At 53.4% G+C, this 17,969-nt stretch overlaps 1 protein-coding gene across 2 annotated transcripts; it reads left to right on the top strand.

The window, feature by feature from the left end:
* The first annotated feature begins 2,037 nt into the window (after nucleotides 1-2,037).
* On the top strand, nucleotides 2,038-17,604 carry znf687b (zinc finger protein 687b). 2 transcript variants are annotated; one of them, XM_035430321.1, is made up of 10 exons: nucleotides 2,038-2,330; nucleotides 3,848-6,485; nucleotides 7,531-7,814; nucleotides 8,594-8,778; nucleotides 9,262-9,438; nucleotides 9,891-10,053; nucleotides 11,023-11,388; nucleotides 12,660-12,772; nucleotides 14,187-14,304; nucleotides 14,435-17,604. In XM_035430321.1, the coding sequence occupies exons 2-10, from the start codon at nucleotides 3,869-3,871 to the stop codon at nucleotides 15,113-15,115; spliced, it is 4,704 nt and encodes a 1,567-aa protein (XP_035286212.1). In that variant the 5' UTR covers nucleotides 2,038-2,330; nucleotides 3,848-3,868; the 3' UTR covers nucleotides 15,116-17,604. The 2 variants fall into 2 exon arrangements, with proteins under 2 accessions (XP_035286212.1, XP_035286213.1); XM_035430322.1 differs by lacking the exon at nucleotides 2,038-2,330 and adding an exon at nucleotides 2,365-2,719.
* Nucleotides 17,605-17,969: the final 365 nt, after the last annotated feature.

Raw genomic sequence — 17,969 nt, 5'->3', positions numbered from 1 at the left:
GGCTAATCGAGTAATTAAGGCCAGAAGTTTGAATGGGAACCATGAAACAGAAACTGCCCTCATTGCCCACCTCTGCTCTAAATCCTGCTAGAGTCAAGCTACAGTCATCATTGGCACAGTCCAGATTCAAAAACAGACCCGCAGAGTCCATCACTACAATAGAACACAGAGCCTTAACAGGACAGGTCAACCACCAGCCCCGTAAATTGCTGGATGACATATAATACAACAGTGGTATGCACTGAAAGTGTGAAAATCAGGTCTGTCTAACTCTGGTCCTGGAGGGTCGCTGGGTCTGCTGGTTTCCAGTGTGTTTTAGCACAAGTGAATGATTGAAGTCCTTGATTGGCTAAAGAGTCCACACACCTTGTTCTCAAGGCCTTAGTTGGCTGCTGATTGATAGGAAACCACAAATACCTGCAGACACTGCAGCCCTCCGGGACTGGAGTTAAACCTGCAGACACTGTGGCCCCTCCAGAACTGAATTTAAATCTGCAGACACTGCGGCCCTCCGGGACTGGAGTTAAACCTGCAGACACTGTGGCCCCTCCAGAACTGGATTTAAATCTGCAGACACTGCGGCCCTCCGGAACTGGATTTAAATCTGCAGACACTGCAGCCCTCCAGGACTGGAGTTAAACCTGCAGACACTGCGGCCCTCCAGGACTGGAGTTAAACCAGCAGACACTGTGGCCCTCCGGGACTGGAGTTAAACCTGCAGGCACTGCGGCCCTCCAGGACTGGAGTTAAACCAGCAGACACTGTGGCCCTCCGGGACTGGAGTTAAACCTGCAGACACTGCGGCCCTCTGGGACTGGAATCTGACACTCCCATGTAAATCTTCTGCTCAGGAACACTCCTACAGTGTTTGGTTAATTCCAACATTTAGTGCGTTCCAGTGGACAGTGGCTAAAGGCGTTGGTCAGGTGTGCATGTATAAGGGTTTACTGGTTTATGCTGGATTGGTTTGGCAGGTGGCAATTGGCAAGTGACTGAAAATGAAAATAAAAGTGAATGACCAGTAAAAGTGAATGACCAGAACAGCCGTAAAACAATATAACCCACTCGTTAAGGAAGGACATACATTATTGCACAAGTTGCTGGTAACGTTTTATTGACAAAGCCAGCCTTACGTATGTATGGTTCCTTTGCTTATTCTCTGGGACAGCTTGACAAAGAGATCACAGCATGCTTTTTGAAAGTAAAGTTAGGACTTTTTGTATGCTAATAATCATTTATGCAAATTGTGGACATATTTGTGATGCATGACATCATTCTGATGTGTATTGCACACCTACATCTTTACTTTCAAACTAATTTGTGAAAATGTTGGATTCTTGCGAGAGCAATCTGGTGCACAAGAAGGATTTATTCTAATTTACTAATTGTTAAGTAGCTGAAAGTGTATTAAATAATCAACTTTATCAACAATATCAATTTATTTTAATAGTCTGGAGTGCATACTTTGGCTGTGCTCAGTCCAGCTACTGTTTGGCAGTTTGAATGTTTTTTGCTTTTATTTTTGAATATTGGGAGGGAAGCCAAAAATGGTTCCCATATTGTTTTGACCACAGATCAAATTCTGTCATTTCCTGGAAAGAGCCAGAAACAGTCCTTTGACCATTTCTTCCAAAAATTATCGAAACTAATGCCACAAAGTATTTTATAAATTGTTTTTTTATATATATATTTAGCTCTCTTAGATTAATCATACATTGGCTGCCTTCTTGTGAAAAGAAGTACAAGTGAAAACCAGAACAGTTATTGTTGGACTATTGTTTGCATTTCTTAATAAGCACAATTTCCCAGTAAGACCTGTATCACAGAGCTTTCCATTTCAAGTTTGCAATGTGTGTGACGAAGACAGCTGAAAATTGTAGTTCTGTGAATTGTTCTTTCTTTTTAAACAAAGCGCACTCACTCATATGTTGCCCTTGGAATCAAGAAATTAGCATTTACTGAATCTTCTTGGTCACGTTGGTCCTATAAAATTGCATGTCCTATTCAGCCAATCATAAGTCGTTGCGGGTTTGCGTGCGAAGAGAAAAGAAACAGGCAAGTCGGCGTAAGGTCCGGGAAGAAGAATGCACGTCTATCCACCAAATAAGACTATTTTAAAGAAAGTTAAAGACTTATTAAAGTATGGGGCAAAAGAATTGTCGTAAATATAACGAAAGTGTTAAAATCTAAAATCAAAATGTATAAATGTATTGCCTTACCCATTTTTAAAATAAGATTCCAGTGATTTGTATCGGACAGGCCCTGCGCAAGTCAGGTGACGGGAAACTGGCGCAGTAACGAGTGAGGGAAGTCGGGAATCTCAGGGCCAGGTAAACAAATAAAACATCTATTTTAGAAAGTATAAATGCCATTGCAGTGCAAGCATATGCAGCATAAATGAGGAGCCTAAGAAAAAAATATTACCAATGTATGACAAATCCCCTGAATTTCAATCACCAGTATCCGTAATGGCCGTAGTTTAAATGACCCCTCGCGCTGTCCAGGGCTCAGAGAGAGGCTAGCCTCAACGTAGCTAACAAGTTAGCATATAGCTAACAGCTAACGGGACGTTGAAAATAAACTGAGGTGTTCATGTTTGTTCTTACTAATAACGGCTAGTTTTTACTACATATGGTTGCGATCAATGGCATGCTTATATTGCTCTCATGGAGAATTATCTAGACTTTACTACTCCTAACGTTGGCCGGGTTTATTCCAGGTAGGATGGCTAGGCAACTGCTAGCTCGCTAACGTGTGGCTCAGTTTTATGCAAAGTAGCTGGTTATAAAGCCATGGTTGTCCACTATTAGCGAGCAAGCCAAGCGAAAGTTGTTGTCTGTCCGTGTTTAGCAAGCGAGAAATTGCACCATGCCAGCTACTGTAACAACCACAAATTAGGCAATGTTTCGATGCAAGCTATTTGGCTGTTTTAGCTTCCAATGCCAATGGTCACCGGGTCGCTAGTCTAGTTGGCGAATCGTGGTGGCTAACTAGCTGGTTTGCTGAATATTTTTTGCGCAAGGTCCTTAACCTTACTTAGCAAGTCAATGTGCAGCGATGACGCGTATGGATGACATATGACTGAGTTATCGGTGGGTGTTTGCTGACTAGGCCAAATCGGCAGTGTAAGTGCTGTAACGTGTTACTAGGTAATGTTCAGTTTGTATAAAGCGTCAGCTTGCCTGCTGCTCGCTGTCTACACGTTGTTGATACAGTTTACAACGTATCATGTTCGTTTACTTTAGCTTAGATTTGTACGTAGTATGCAGTTGTGAAATCTAAGACACACTGCCGAGTAGCACTTAATTCGCAAGGTTGCTAACCGTTACTATCCAATTACAGATAACTTCAGGCACTGGTTACTGTATTTTGGGGCGTGCTGAAACGCGTAGTTGGCTAGCTAGCTTGCCAAATTGCATACAATGGGATAACTATTTATGCCGTGCAGGGAACCGTAAAGGCATCTTTCTCTGGTGTTTCTAAAGTTTGGTGTTATTATCTGTAATTATTAACAGTGTTTAGTTAAAACATTACCTGTTTTCGGTTGTGCTGACGTCACGTCTACATTTTAGTTCATGTCCAGAATTGAGCTGATTTGAACCATAGCGAAAGGTTAGGCAAATTCAACTTTCATACGGCGGCTGACGTTTTTCTTCCCCTAGGAATTTATTTTTTAAAGATGACACATAAAAATCTTTTATGTACATTAAACCACCTTGAAGGGAGTTGACAGAAAATAATGGATCAATGAACAAAGGTGAATTGTTCTTACATAGATTACTGTTTAACCTTCTCTCGCTCTCTCTCTCTCTCTCTCTCTCTCTTCTGCGGGTTGGTCACCCTGCAGTTTTCTGTCCCTTATCCCGGTATGGGGGACATGAAAACCCCAGATTTTGACGACCTGTTGGCAGCGTTTGACATTCCTGACATCGATGCCAAAGAGGCCATCCAGTCGGCCCCCGAGGATGTGGAGGGCCACCACGGCGGGAAGCCATCGGACGGCGGGCCGGGGGCCCCTGGGGGCCCGTCCCTCAGACCCCCCAGCCCTTCGGACGCCCAGGCTCTGTCCCTCCCCTCGCAGGCGGACCCCTCCATCGTCAGCGTGATCGTGAAGAACCGGGTTCGCCCCGAGACGGAGGCGGAGTCGGACAGAGAGGGCGTGGACGGAGGCGGGGCCGGGGGCGTGGTCACGGGCTCCCGCCTGGGCCCCAGGATCCCGCCGTCGGTCTCGTCTGAGCCCCTGAGCCAGTCCGTCAACGGCTTCGTGCCGACGGCGGCCGCGGCGGACCCGCTGCTCCGGCAGACCCAGGGCCCGTCCAACGGCGAGCTGTGGCCGCCGCGCTCCCCGAAAACGGGGGCGGAGGGCGGCGGCGGGGGCGGGCTGGGGACGGGCGGCGGGTCGGCCAAAGCGGCCAGGCAGCCCGGCGGAGTCCCGAGCAGGCTGAAGCCCCTGACCCTGACTCCTGGCGAGCCTGCGGGGAAGGCCCGGAAGCCGCCGCCGCCGCCGCACCAGCACCAGACCGCGCCCGGCGGGACGGCCGAAGACGCGCCCCCCGCCTCGCCGTTCGCCCGCTCGTCCTCCGAGCCCCCGACCGCCCCCGGGCTTTCCGTCGGGCTGCCTCCCCCTTTCTTTCCTCCCCCGAAACCCGTGCTCCTCTCCCCCTCCACCCCCCCGCCCTCCGCCGCTGCCCTCCTCTCGCGCCCCGGGATGCTGGCCTCGCCCCCGCCGGACCCCTCGCAGCCGTTTAACGGCACCCAGAGGGTCGGCAGCCCGGCCGGGGGGCGGCCCGTCGGGTTCCGCCGCCTGGAATCGGACGAGGAGGATTCTGAGCCGGACCTGGGGAGTCCGCTGGTGATCCAGGAGAGCCCGGACTCCCCCGCCCGCACCCCTCCGAAACTTTCCCGCCGCCACCGGTCGTCCTCGGAAACCTTCGGCTCTCCCACCCCGCCCCGACAGGTTCCGCCGGGGGCCGACTGCGCCAAGCCCGGAGAGCCGGCCCCGGGGTCCCCCTCGCCCTCCCCGCCTCCCCCCCCCCGCGGGCCCGCCGGCTCCGGCGCCGGCCCGGCGCACGAGGAGCGGAACCCGGAGCACGTCATCGAGGAGCGGGACTCGCCAGAGAGCCCCGAGCCCGAAGCCCCCAACCGCCCTGCTGCTGCCGCCGCCGTCACGGCAACGGTGAAAAGGAGCCCCAGCCCTGCTGCGGCCCCGCCCGAGAGCATCCCCAAGGTCAAGGACGAGGATGAGGAGGATGAGGAGGAGGAAGACGAGGAAGAGGAGGAGGAGGAGGAAGAGGAGGAGGAGGAGGAGGAGATGGAGGGAGTGAAGGAAGAGGGGGATATGGAAGAGGAGCAGGAGGCCGTGGATGGCAAGGCAGGCTCAGAGAGCGAGGCGGGGGAGGGTGGAGCGGCAAAGGACGTGAAGGCGGAGCCTAAGAGTGCGGTGGTGGCTGGGATGGAGGCCGTGGCCGCGGGCAAGACGCCGCCGCTCAAGGGAACTTCCAAAGTTTCTACGACGACCGGCGGCGGCGGCGCCCCCTCACGGCCCCTCAAGGTCCGAATCAAGACCATAAAGACGCCCACCGGGAGCATCACCAGGACCGTGACCCGGGTGGCACCCAAGGGGGCGGCTTCCACGGCGGGCAAGGGCCCGGAGCCCGCCAAGGGCCCGCCGGAGAGCCGGCGGCTGGCCAGCAGGCCCAGGAGGGCGGCGGACGCGCTCGGCCCCCAGCAGCAGGCCGCCAAGGCCGCCATGCTTCCCGTGTCCACCCTGCAGGACGCCAGCACCGCCATGCTGGTGGCCGCCAGCAAGGCGCAGAACAAGATGGCGGTGGCCTCCTCCTCCTCCTCCTCCACGGAGAAGGCTAAGGTCTCGGCCACGGCCGTCAGCATCACCAAGTCCGCCACCCTCCCCGCCGTCTCCACCTCCTCCGGAACAGCCGCCGCCGCCAAATTCGCCGTGGGCGCAGGCGGGATGGGCGTGCGCCCGGCGGGGGGGGCGAAGGCGCTGAACGGGGCCGGCGGGGCGGCGGGCCCCCAGCCCGCGGGCGGGCCCCAGGTCTCCAAGCCGGCGTCCATCGTCAACAGCACCGGGGCGGTGATCTCGCGCAGCCAGTCCAGCCTGGTGGAGGCCTTCAACAAGATCCTCAACAGCAAGAACCTGCTGCCCAGCTACCGGCCCGACCTCTCCACGCCGCCGCCCCCCGAGTGGAGCCTCCCGCTGCCCGCCAGCGGCTACCGCTGCCTGGAGTGCGGCGACGCCTTCGCCCTGGAGCGCAGCCTGGCGCGCCACTACGACCGCCGCTCGCTGCGCATCGAGGTCACGTGCAACCACTGCGCCAAGCGGCTGGCCTTCTTCAACAAGTGCAGCCTGCTGCTGCACGCCCGCGAGCACAAGGAGCGCGGCCTGGTCATGCAGTGCTCCCACCTCGTCATGCGGCCCGTCTCCATCGAGCAGATGATAGGCCAGCAGGACACCACGCCCATCGGTGAGGCCCCGCCCCCTGTCCCCCGTCCCCCGCCCATCACAGATTCTCAGACACTCTGGTTCGGGTGCGGTGTGCTCAGCTGGAGTTTAAACTGCAGGTTCAAACCTTGAAGACCTCGAAACTGCATTGCAACTGGAACAGCGGATCCTTAGTCCACGGCTTTGGGTAGCTCTTCCAGTTGTAATGCAGGTCTGTGGCCTCGAGGTTCAAACCTGAGATTTAAATTCCAGATAAGCACACTGCAGTTGGCCCATACTGAAGCCTCAGCAGAAGAGCTTAGGCACAGCAACCTGGTCCTCATGTTCACAACTGCCAATGACTCCAAAGGCAATCAAAAGCCTGCTGGATCGCACAGACAGATTATAAAGACCAACCAGATGGTCAGCTCCATATTTCTCCACTGAAAGTTCTGGCTTTGTTCCACCGAAAGCTGGAAATGCTAAAATTGAGTGAATGCTATGAATACTGCATTAGCGACTGCAACAAATGTTCATTTCTCAGCTACGACTCTGACACGAGCATTCATAAACTGTACCGTAACGTGGCTAGCTCCTGTTAGCAACCAGAACCTTCAAGTTAAGGAAGTGTAACGCTAGAGGTGGCCACCTGCTTGCTGTAGAGCCGGTTTGTCAAATGTTGTCTGAGAAGATGACAGGAGCTTCTAGCTCTATGTTCGAGAATGTTTTTGAATAAGCGTGGAAGAGGACTGAAATCTGTTTCCTGCGATTTCGTTGGCCACGCCTCTTTGTTAATATTCATAATGTACGTCACAGTGAAGAATTTCAGCCGGAGTAGAGGGGCAGAATTCAGAGTTTTGATTTGTGAAAATGAGGAACTTTTGGTTTATTAGGGAATCACATCTCGGGGAAGTCTTGTGGAGTTTCACCACAATGGAGTGAGAAATGTAACCAGGTCGTGACAGGGGAGGCTAATGAATAAATAATAAATGTGTAAATAAATAAATATTTAAATAAATAATAAATAAATAATTCCTATAATAAAGAGGAACTAACGTGTTTCCCCCTCCCCCCCCCCTCTGTCTCAGGTGTGCTGTCCCCGACCCTCCCCCCCACCTCTGTCTCGTCATCGTCCGCCCCCCCGGCGGCCGCCTCCACGGGCCCCAGCCCGTCCAAGGAGACGCCGGGGGCCCCGCCCGCCCCGCCCCCCCGCCGGGCCCCCGAGAGCCCCCAGGCCCTGCTGCCCCTGCCCTGCAAGAAGGGGGAGGTGCTGCAGTACCACAACTTCAAGTGTCCCGAGTGCCACGCCCAGTTCGGGGGCAAGGCCGAGCTGGTGGCGCACTTCCAGGAGATCAAGGCCGCTTCTAACTCTGTGAGTTCGATGCCCGTGTTACCCGTGCCTGGTCCCAGCGCACATATTCTGGGTCAGGGATGCTTGTTCCTTGGTGTGGTAAATTGCTGCTGTTATCTTTAGTCCTGTGTGAGGTCACAGCTATGCGATTAGAATGTTACTAACTGAACATTCTAATACTGATGTCACAATCACTGCTGCTAAAGGAAAGCAGTGAAGTTCTAGAACACTGACCTAGAATTTTAGAGAAAAAAAAAACCAAAACACCTATGCTTCAAAGGGTTAAGTGTTAGTTATAAGCAGATTTCTTTTTCTTTTTAAAATAATTATGAGAAATAGAATTTTTGTTTTTTTCCCCATGTTCCACTCTCCTATTTGCCTTTCCTCACTCACTCCACTCTGCTCCTCCTCCCCTTTCACCTGTCCTCTCTATCCTCTCCCCACATCCTTTTTCCTCTCTTCTTTCTCTTCCCCTTTCACTCTCCTCCCCCTCGATCTGTCTCTCTCTTCTCCTTTCACTCTCCCTCATCCGTTCCTTCCCTCCTCTCTCTCTCTCTCTCTCTATATGCTCTCTCTCCCCCTCCCCCTCTCTCCTGTCTCCCCTCCCTTCTCTCTCCTCTCTCCCCTCTCCTCTCCTCTCCCCCCCTGCCTCCCCCTCCCCTCTCTCTCCTCTCCCCCCTCTCTCCCCCCCTCCCCTCTCCTCTCCCCACCTCTCCCCCCCCGCCTCCCCCTCCCCTCTCCTCTCCCCACTCACCTCCCTCTCTCCCCCCCCCCTGCCCCCCCCCCCCCCCCCCCCCCAGACCTGCATGCTCTGCTCCCCGCCCATGATGCTGCCCAACGCCTGCAGCACGGCGGCTCACCAGCGCTTCCACAAGCACCGCTCGCCGCACGTCTGCCCCGAGTGTGGGGGCATCGCCCGGCAGGCCAGCTTCCAGACCCACCTGGAGGAGGCCTGCCTGCACTTCGCCCGCCGCATCGGCTACAGGTGAGGGGCGGGGACCCCGAAACGTCCCTGCCGTCAACCCCCCTCCTCCTCCACTCCACCGGACAGCAAGCAGTGTCGCATAGGACAGAATACGCCATCTTGTATAACCGACAGAAGCGAAAAGTAGTAATAGCAATAATAATGAGACGTGTTTACCTGGGGGCGTCTCGTGGCGCAGCCCGTAGAGCGCTTTCCACACGCTCGTCGCGTGCCGCGACGTCGGCGGTTCGAGTCCGACCGCCGACCTTTGTCGCGTGTCTCTCCCTCTCTCTCCTCTTCGTTCTTCCTGTCTCTCTACACTGTACTGTCTAATAAAGCTGAAAAAGCCCCCCCCCCCCCCCCCCCCCCCCCCCCCCCCCCCCCCCCCCCCCCAAAAAAAAACATGTTAACCCTTGACAGTTGTATGTAACCCTGGGTCTGGGGATCTGCTTGTATGGTCCCAGCTAAGAGACTCACCCCCCCACCCCCTCCTCCACCCAAAAGGTGCTCCAGCTGCCAGGTGGTGTTCGGGGGCCTGAACTCCATCAAGTCCCACATCCAGACGGCCCACTGCGAGGTCTTCCACAAGTGCCCCAGCTGCCCCATGGCTTTCAAATCTGCCCCCAGTGCCCAGGGGCACATCAGCACCCAGCACCCCAACCTCACTGCCCCACAGGCCAAGTAAGTGCCCACACCCCCTCAAAAAAATAAAATAAAAAAATTTGGGTGTGTTTATATCTCTCCTGTAAATGTTTATCCTCGAGGTGTGTGGCAGGCAGTGTGGTATAACGGGTAAGGAGTTGGTCTTGTAACCTAAAGGTCGCAGGTTCGAGGACACTGCCGTTGTGCCCTTGAGCAAGGTACTTAACCGTCAGTATATATCCTACTGTATAAATGGATGCAGTGTAAATGCAGTGTAAAAAGTTGTGTAAGTCGCTCTGGAGAAGAGCATCTGCTAAATGCCTGTAATGTAATGTGTGGACTGCTATGTTGGTGTATTATATTTATTTTCGCATGGAGTCCCAGCTGATCCTGACCTGCTTGGCCTCCAGTTGTTGCATGCAGCTACCTGTCCTTGCACAGAGGTTGTCGAGCTGCTCTAACCCCTCCCCTCACCTTCCCTTCTTTTACAGGATGATCTACAAGTGCGTGATGTGTGACACGGTTTTCACCCAGAAACCCCTGCTTTACATGCATTTCGACACCCACCTGGCTAAGCAGAAGGTGCACGTCTTCAAGTGTCCTGACTGCACCAAGCTCTACGCTCAGAAAGGTTCCATGATGGAGCACATGAAGGTCTGTGTCCTTTTCAGATTAAAAAAAAAAAATATATATATATATATATATATATATATATATATATATATATATATACACGATTTATGTTTTGCCACTGTCAGTCTTATACTACTGGTTGCGAATGCGAAATATTTTGCATCCACATTGTAGAACTAGAAAGTTGTCATCTAAATTTTGCCTTTATGTGGTGCCTGTACATTGTGTTCCAGAAATGAGTGTGGTGTCAACAAAGACATGCGTCAGCTCTTATGTTGGCCCTGAACAAGGCATCTCATGGTGTCACCTTGTATTACGTTCTACATCAAGCACACACTGTGAAATCTCAAGTCTCAACTTAAAAAAATAGGATGTGCCTTTCTGGCTCAATTATAAAGGTCTAAAAAAAACAGCTTAATTAAAAAGTGAAAGACCAGTGAATGCTTGAACAGGATAAGCTGCCCTACTAAAATGGCTCAATGACATCGGTGTCTTCAAACCGTTTGAGTAAACAGAAGTCTCGGGTTTTGTCAGTTCCATGGCATACCTGGGTAAGAGCTACAGAGGCAGGTGGAGGCCACAGCGACAGAATACTTTTAGGTGTGGGAGATGCTGATGATGCTGATAATAATGATGATGGTGATGATGACCATTGTTGTTCTTGGTGGTGATTGTTGTTTAGGATTAATTCTGGGTTGTCCTCCAGTTTTCTCCCACACATCTCATTCACTTTGCTTGTTTTTTGTCTGTCATTTATTTAATTTGCCTACTTTCATTTCTACATGTATTTTCCTTATTTCTATTTTTGTGTTTTAATGTCTAAATTGCTTAATAAATCCCCTTTCCTCTGTTGATTATTAACTGGTCAAATCTCGTGAATGAATGAATGAATGAATGAATGAATGGATAAATGAATGAATGAGCTTCTTCATATGTCCTCCTTTCATTCCTCTGTTCTTTGACTCATTCTGTTTTTTCTCTCCTCCTCAGACTACTCACCGAGGGCTGTCAGTCAAGCAGGAGGCGCCGGACTCTAGCCCCGCCCCCCGGGCCGCCCCTCCCGCTTCCCTGCCGAAAGCCAAGCCCCCGAGCAAGGCCGAGAGCTCGGACGGCGAGGACTGGGGCGCGGAGCGGGAGGAGGAGGAGGACGAGGACGAGGACGAGGAGGAGGACGGGGAGGAAGGAGGGGACGGGGAGGGGGCCGACGAGGACGCGGACGACGCGCCCAGCTCTCCCGAGTCGGGGGTGGCGGGATCGCGGCCCGGAGTGCCGGCTGAGTGGAGCTGCCAGCAGTGCCAGACCCGCTATGCCGAGAGGGACGACTACATCTCCCACATGAGGAAGGAGCACGGCAAGGTCGGCTCTGCTGTCCTTTTATCCCTACGCCCTGAGCCCTACGCCTTTACCCCTACACCCTGAGCCCTACACCTTTACCCCTACGCCTTGTATCCCTACACCCTGAGCCCTACACCTTTACCCTACGCCCTGAGCCCTACGCCTTTACCCCTACGCCCTGAGCCCTACACCTTTACCCCTACGCCCTGAGCCCTACACCTTTACCCCTACGCCCTGAGCCCTACACCTTTACCCCTACGCCCTGTGCCCTACGCCCTGAGCCCTACGCCCTGAGCCCTGCGCCTTTACCCCTACGCCCTGAGCCCTACGCCTTTACCCCTACGCCCTGAGCCCTACACCTTTACCCCTACGCCCTGAGCCCTACACCTTTACCCCTACGCCCTGAGCCTTACACCTTTACCCCTACGCCCTGAGCCCTACACCTTTACCCCTACGCCCTGAGCCCTACACCTTTACCCCTACACCCTGAGCCCTACACCTTTACCCCTACGCCCTGAGCCCTACACCTTTACCCCTACGCCCTGTGCCCTACGCCTTTACCCCTACGCCCTGAGCCCTACGCCCTGAGCCCTGCGCCTTTACCCCTACGCCCTGAGCCCTACGCCTTTACCCCTACGCCCTGAGCCCTACGCCTTTACCCCTGAGCCCTACGCCCTGAGCCCTACACCTTTACCCCTACGCCCTGAGCCCTACACCTTTACCCCTACGCCCTGAGCCCTACACCTTTACCCCTTCACCCTGAGCCCTACGCCTTTACCCCTACGCCCTGAGCCCTACGCCTTTACCCCTACGCCCTGAGCCCTACACCTTTACCCCTACGCCCTGAGCCCTACGCCTTTACCCCTACGCCCTGAGCCCTATGCCTTTACCCCTACGCCCTGAGCCCTACGCCTTTACCTCTACGCCCTGAGCCCTACACCTTTACCTCTACGCCCTGAGCCCTACACCTTTACCCCTACGCCCTGAGCCCTACGCCTTTACCCCTACGCCCTGAGCCCTACACCTTTACCCCTACGCCCTGAGCCCTACACCTTTACCCCTACGCCCTGAGCCGTACACCTTTACCCCTACGCCCTGAGCCGTACACCTTTACCCCTACGCCCTGAGCCCTACACCTTTACCCCTACACCCTGAGCCCTACACCTTTACCCCTACGCCCTGAGTCCTACGCCTTTACCCTACGCCCTGATGTTAATTAAGTAGAAATTGTGGATGTATTGGAGTTTATGTCTGAGAGCTGATTTTTGTTTTCTTGGTGTGCCCCCCTCCAGTCGGTGAAGAAGTTCCCGTGCCGCATGTGCGAGCGCTCCTTCTGCTCCGCCCCCAGCCTGCGGCGCCACGTACGGGTCAACCACGAGGGCATCAAGAGGGTCTTCCACTGCCCGTGAGTACCACCCTAAACTGCCCCAACCCCCTGCACTGAGTACCATCCTAAACTGCCCCAACCCCCTGCACTGAGTACCACCCTAAACCTCATCACCCCAACCCCCTACACTGAGTACCACCTAACCCCCCCATCACCCCAACCCCCTATACTGAGTACCACCCTAAACTGCCCCAACCCCCTACAATGAGTACCACCCTAAACTCCCCCAACCCCCTACACTGAGTACCACCCTAAACCTCATCACCCCCAACCCCCTACACTGAGTACCACCCTAAACTCCCCCAACCCCCTACACTGAGTACCACCCTAAACCTCATCACCCCCAACCCCCTACACTGAGTACCACCCTAAACTCCCCCAAACCCCTACATTGAGTACCACCCTAAACTCCCCCAAACCCCTACATTGAGTACCACCCTAAACTGCCCCAACCCCCTGCACTGAGTACCACCCTAAACTGCCCCAACCCCCTGCACTGAGTACCACCCTAAACCTCATCACCCCCAACCCCCTACACTGAGTACCACCCCAAACTCCCCCAACCCCCTACACTGAGTACCACCCTAAACCTCATCACCCCCAACCCCCTACACTGAGTACCACCCTAAACTCCCCCAAACCCCTACATTGAGTACCACCCTAAACTGCCCCAACCCCCTGCACTGAGTACCACCCTAAACTGCCCCAACCCCCTGCACTGAGTACCACCCTAAACCTCATCACCCCCAACCCCCTACACTGAGTACCACCCTAAACCCTCCCTCCCCCTCATCATCCCCAACCCCCTACACTGAGTACCATCCTAAACCTCCCCCACATCACCCCAACCCCCTACACTGAGTACCACCCCAAACCCCCACATCACCCCAACCCCCTACACTGAGTACCATCCTAAACCCCCCCCCCCACATCACCCCAAACCCCTACACTGAGTACCATCCTAAACCCCCCTCATCACCCGCAACCCCCTACACCAAGTCTCCAAATACCACCCTAAACCCCCCCCACATCACCCCAACCCCCTACACAAAGTCTCCAAATACCACCCTAACCCCACCCTAAACCCTGTGAGAAAGACCCCCACACATCCTGTTACGCACGCGATGAGAGTTTTCCTCCTCCCTCACCCAGAGAAACAAGAGTTGTCATAAGAAAGAATTTGGGTAAGTTCAATAAGAGAGTCTGAGCGTTTGCCCGAAAAGCTAAAATACACTATTCGATATTTAAACAGCATGCATCCACCCATGTGAATGTAATGAACTCAAACTGACCTCCCGCCATCCAAGGCCTTGCTAGTGTTGCACCTGCGGAAGCGTAAATATCCGAAAGTGTCGCGGAAGCGTTTCCCGCGGCGTTAAGAGGCAGCGGCGTCGAGCGGAGCGCCCCGCCCTAACGCCGTGTCCGTGTGCAGGCACTGCACGGAGGGGAAGCGCACCTTCAGCAGCCGCCTGGTCCTGGGGAAGCACATCCGGCTCCGGCACGGCGTCCAGATGCGCGAGAGGGGCGCACGGCGGCCGCGGGACGCGCAGGTCAGAACCCCGCCCCCCCCAAACCACCCCCCCCCCCCACCCCCCTTACCGCGTAGCGCTCGGTCGCCGCTCCTCCTGTTGGTCGCGTGCGTCGATTAGATTCATGACCCCTCCCCCCCCCCCCCCACAGGGCCCCGCGCTGACCCGGAAGCGCTCTGCCTCCGGGCGGCCCCTGGACGAGGCGATGGGCAGCTCCTCGGAGCCCGAAGGGGAGGGCGGGCCCGGCGCGCCGGGGGGCGGAGCCACGGAGGAGGAATCGGAAGGGGGCGCGGCGGCGGGCGGGGAGGAGAGCGGCGGGGAGGGCGCGGCCGGCCCGGCGAAGAGGCCGCGGGCGGCGGCGGCGGCGGAGGAGGACGCGGCGGAGTTCCGCTGCGTCCCGTGCGGCTTCTCCACGGAGGACCGGCAGGAGTTCCTGCGCCACATCCCCCAGCACCGGCCCGACGCCGCCTCCCAGCAGTGCGGCCGCTGCGGGGCCTGCTTCGCCTCCGCCACCTCGCTCAGCCGCCACCGCTTCATCACGCACCGCGTGCGCGACGCCCCCGAGGCCGCCCCCGGGGCCGCGCAGGCCGACGCCCACCCGGGGGGCGGGGCCAGGGCCGGGGGCGGGGCCTCGGCCCCCGCGGACCCCGCCCTGCACGGGGGCTCCTCCCCCGACTCCCCCTCGCCCCTGCAGCTGGGGGAGGACGCCGAGGGCCGCGTGGGGTGCAGGGTGTGCGGCCGGCGCTTCGACAAGGCCTCGGACCTCAGCACCCACTTCCGAACACACGGCATGGCCTTCATCGCCGCTCACAAGACGGACAGACCAGTGTAGGCAGGGAGGGAGGGAGGGGGAGAGAGGGGAAGATAGAGGGATGGAGAGAGGAGGAAGTCCAATGGTTGTCGACTGACGGGAGGAGGGGGGGGTGAGAGGTCAGCGATAAACGGTAGTGTCTGCATGTCGTCCTCATCGTTAGTTCCTGGGCTCGCTCACACACACACACACACACACACACACAGTAAGTGTCAGTGGCATTACAGGCATTTATCCAATCATAATATGGTGAAAGACCAGAGGACTGTGGAACACAGGGGCTGTACGCAGAGTTTTGGGGGGTGGTGCGTAGAGGGCTCCCAAACTCTGCCTGTTTCACACAGGTTAATCTCTTCAATCTGTAAGCTTCCTCTCACATCATTCTCACTCTCCTTCCTACTTATCTGTATCGCTCCCTACCTCCCTCTTCTCTCTCCCTCTCTCCATTTTCCCTTCTGTCGGTCTTTCAGGTGCCTGTCCACCTCATCCAGTCCTTATTCACTCTGTTTGCCCTACCCTGCTCGTCCACTCGGCCTTCTCCTTATATCAGTGTCCCTACTATTGCTGGCCATTCAGAAGTTCCCTTCTATCTGTGCGCCTACCATTCTTATCCAGTCAGCCTTTTCCTTATATCAGTATTCCTGCTATTCCTAGCCTCTCAGCAGTTCCCTTTTATCTGTACCTCTATAGTCCTTATCCAGTCAGCCTTCTCCTTATATCAGCGTCCCAATTATTCCTGTCCAATCAGCAGGTCCCTTGTATCTGTGCCCCACCATCCTTATTCCTATTGGCTCGTTTTCTTATGTTTTCGGACTTCTCCCCATCACATTTTTCTTCCTGCTTGACGCTGTCCACCTCTTCACTTCTCTTTTTCTTAATTTTGCATGGTCACTCCTTCATTCTCAGTGCTGGCTGTTATTTTTTTTTACTTCTCCAGTCTATTTTTGTAACGGTATCAAAGCAGTTCAAGTATGACTGTTGGCAGCTTGTGTCTATAACCCTGCACTAACCCAGGCTTCCACTGTAGGGCTATCCAATCACCATTCACACTGTATTAGGTTGTCCACCATCCTTTATCCAATCAGTGTTCTCCATGTCCTGTATTATTGTCCTGATTGTCTTTGTTCCAGTCAACATTCTCCTTGTTCCTGTGTCCCTACCCTCCTTATCCAATCAGCATCTGTGTTGCTAGAGCTGATCTCCTCTCTGTCGTTTGTCCAGGCCTGTGAGCATAGTCTGTAGTGGCTTCGGTCTGCTGACTCCAGTAGCTGTTTAGCTAGCGGGGGTAAACACGCAAGCATCGTGTTCCTGTAATGAGATGCGGCTAAAGCAAACACAAAGGGCGCTCTCTGCTGAGGTTTTTAAACACTGATTTTAAATTGTTTTATAGCAAGTTATTTTATAAACGAGTATTTATTAAAAATGTCTGATTTGTTTCTGACCATATCTTTTTTTCTTTTCTTTAACCAGTCCTTCTATTTACGTGTTAAATTCGGACCGTTCTACCAAGCCAAAACTTTCTGTTGACAGGTTTGATTCCGCCGAATTCAGTTCGTCGTCCTGAGATTGCTTTTATTTTTATTTTTTTCTCGATCGCATCAGCCGATGCTGCCGAAGCTACGTTGCTAATATTTTATCGTATACTACGAGCGCTGTGCAAATAACACAACAGACAGACAGTCCGTGTTTCTGTAAGCAGTCAGGCAGTCAAACCTCCCAGCACGTTCTCGAGGAAGTGAGGTTATATGGACTTGCGTAGTTGTAAAACATGGTTGTTTGAGCTTCGGTCAGCTTAAAAAAAGAAAAGTAAAAACAGCGCCATTGCGCGTTTTAGTTTTCATCACTGTAGCATGAGTATAATTATGTTGTGTTCGCATGTGCTTCTACCCGGGTCTGTGTATACACACGTATATACACATCTGTATTTACAAACACGTACACACACTAAGCTTGAGGAGTTTCTTTTCTCCCTCCGTTCCATTGTTAACAGGTTATACGAAATGTATTTCTTTTTCGGCTGATTGGAAGCAGATGGGTGTTCGTCAGGGGATGATCTCGTATTTTGTAAAGGGGGGTTTGTAATTGTACATTTTAAGAAAAAAAAAAAACATTTAAAAAAATGGCGTGTAAGGGGATGGTTGTGTGTGTAATAATTGTGTACAAAAATTAACAATCTTCTCTTTGATATACTTTTCTAGTTTCTCCACACACCCAGTCGATGATGGAGTTTAAATACTTTGCTCTATTAGTGGGTTTTTGGGAATTTGCGTGTGTGGCCCTCTATTGGAGGGGCAGCTGGGGGGGCGGGGTTAAACTTCTGTTTTTTTTTTTTTTTTTAAACTTGAAGTAATTTCGTCATCGACTCTGTAATAATAAAACTATAAACAGTTTCTTAATTTTTTTTCCCTTTTTTGTAGAGTTGATTTGTCATTTTGCTTCGTTAACCATTCGGCTGTGATTTCTGTTTGAGTAGATTTCATCTTGTGTCTTAAATAAAACATCTAAATGTCCGTTTTGTTTGGGTTTTGTTTTCCTTTGTAATCTGCTGCACTGTTCAGTGCTGGTAAATATTTGTGACAGTTTTTTTTCAGAAGCTGTGATATTTCCAGCCTGACAATTGCCTGTTGTAGCTGGGTAAAAAATTCTACAGTAATGGATTTCGATTCATTCTCCTCTTTCATAAATAGAATTGCTGAAAGAGGCAAGCTCTCTTAAAATGTCCATCCAGACATCAAGTTTTTAAAACAAGATCTCCTGTTTAGTCTTATGTCCTCCTTCCTTCTATCTCCCCTCTATCCTCTCAGTCTTTGGAAGGGTAAGGTTTTTATTAGCGGATCAAGGACCACTGGTGCTACACCCATATTGTTTTTTTTAA

The sequence above is a fragment of the Anguilla anguilla genome, chromosome 8 (genome assembly GCF_013347855.1).
Source record: "Anguilla anguilla isolate fAngAng1 chromosome 8, fAngAng1.pri, whole genome shotgun sequence".
NCBI classification, from domain to species: domain Eukaryota; kingdom Metazoa; phylum Chordata; class Actinopteri; order Anguilliformes; family Anguillidae; genus Anguilla; species Anguilla anguilla.
This window is presented reverse-complemented; position numbering and strand designations above follow the sequence as displayed.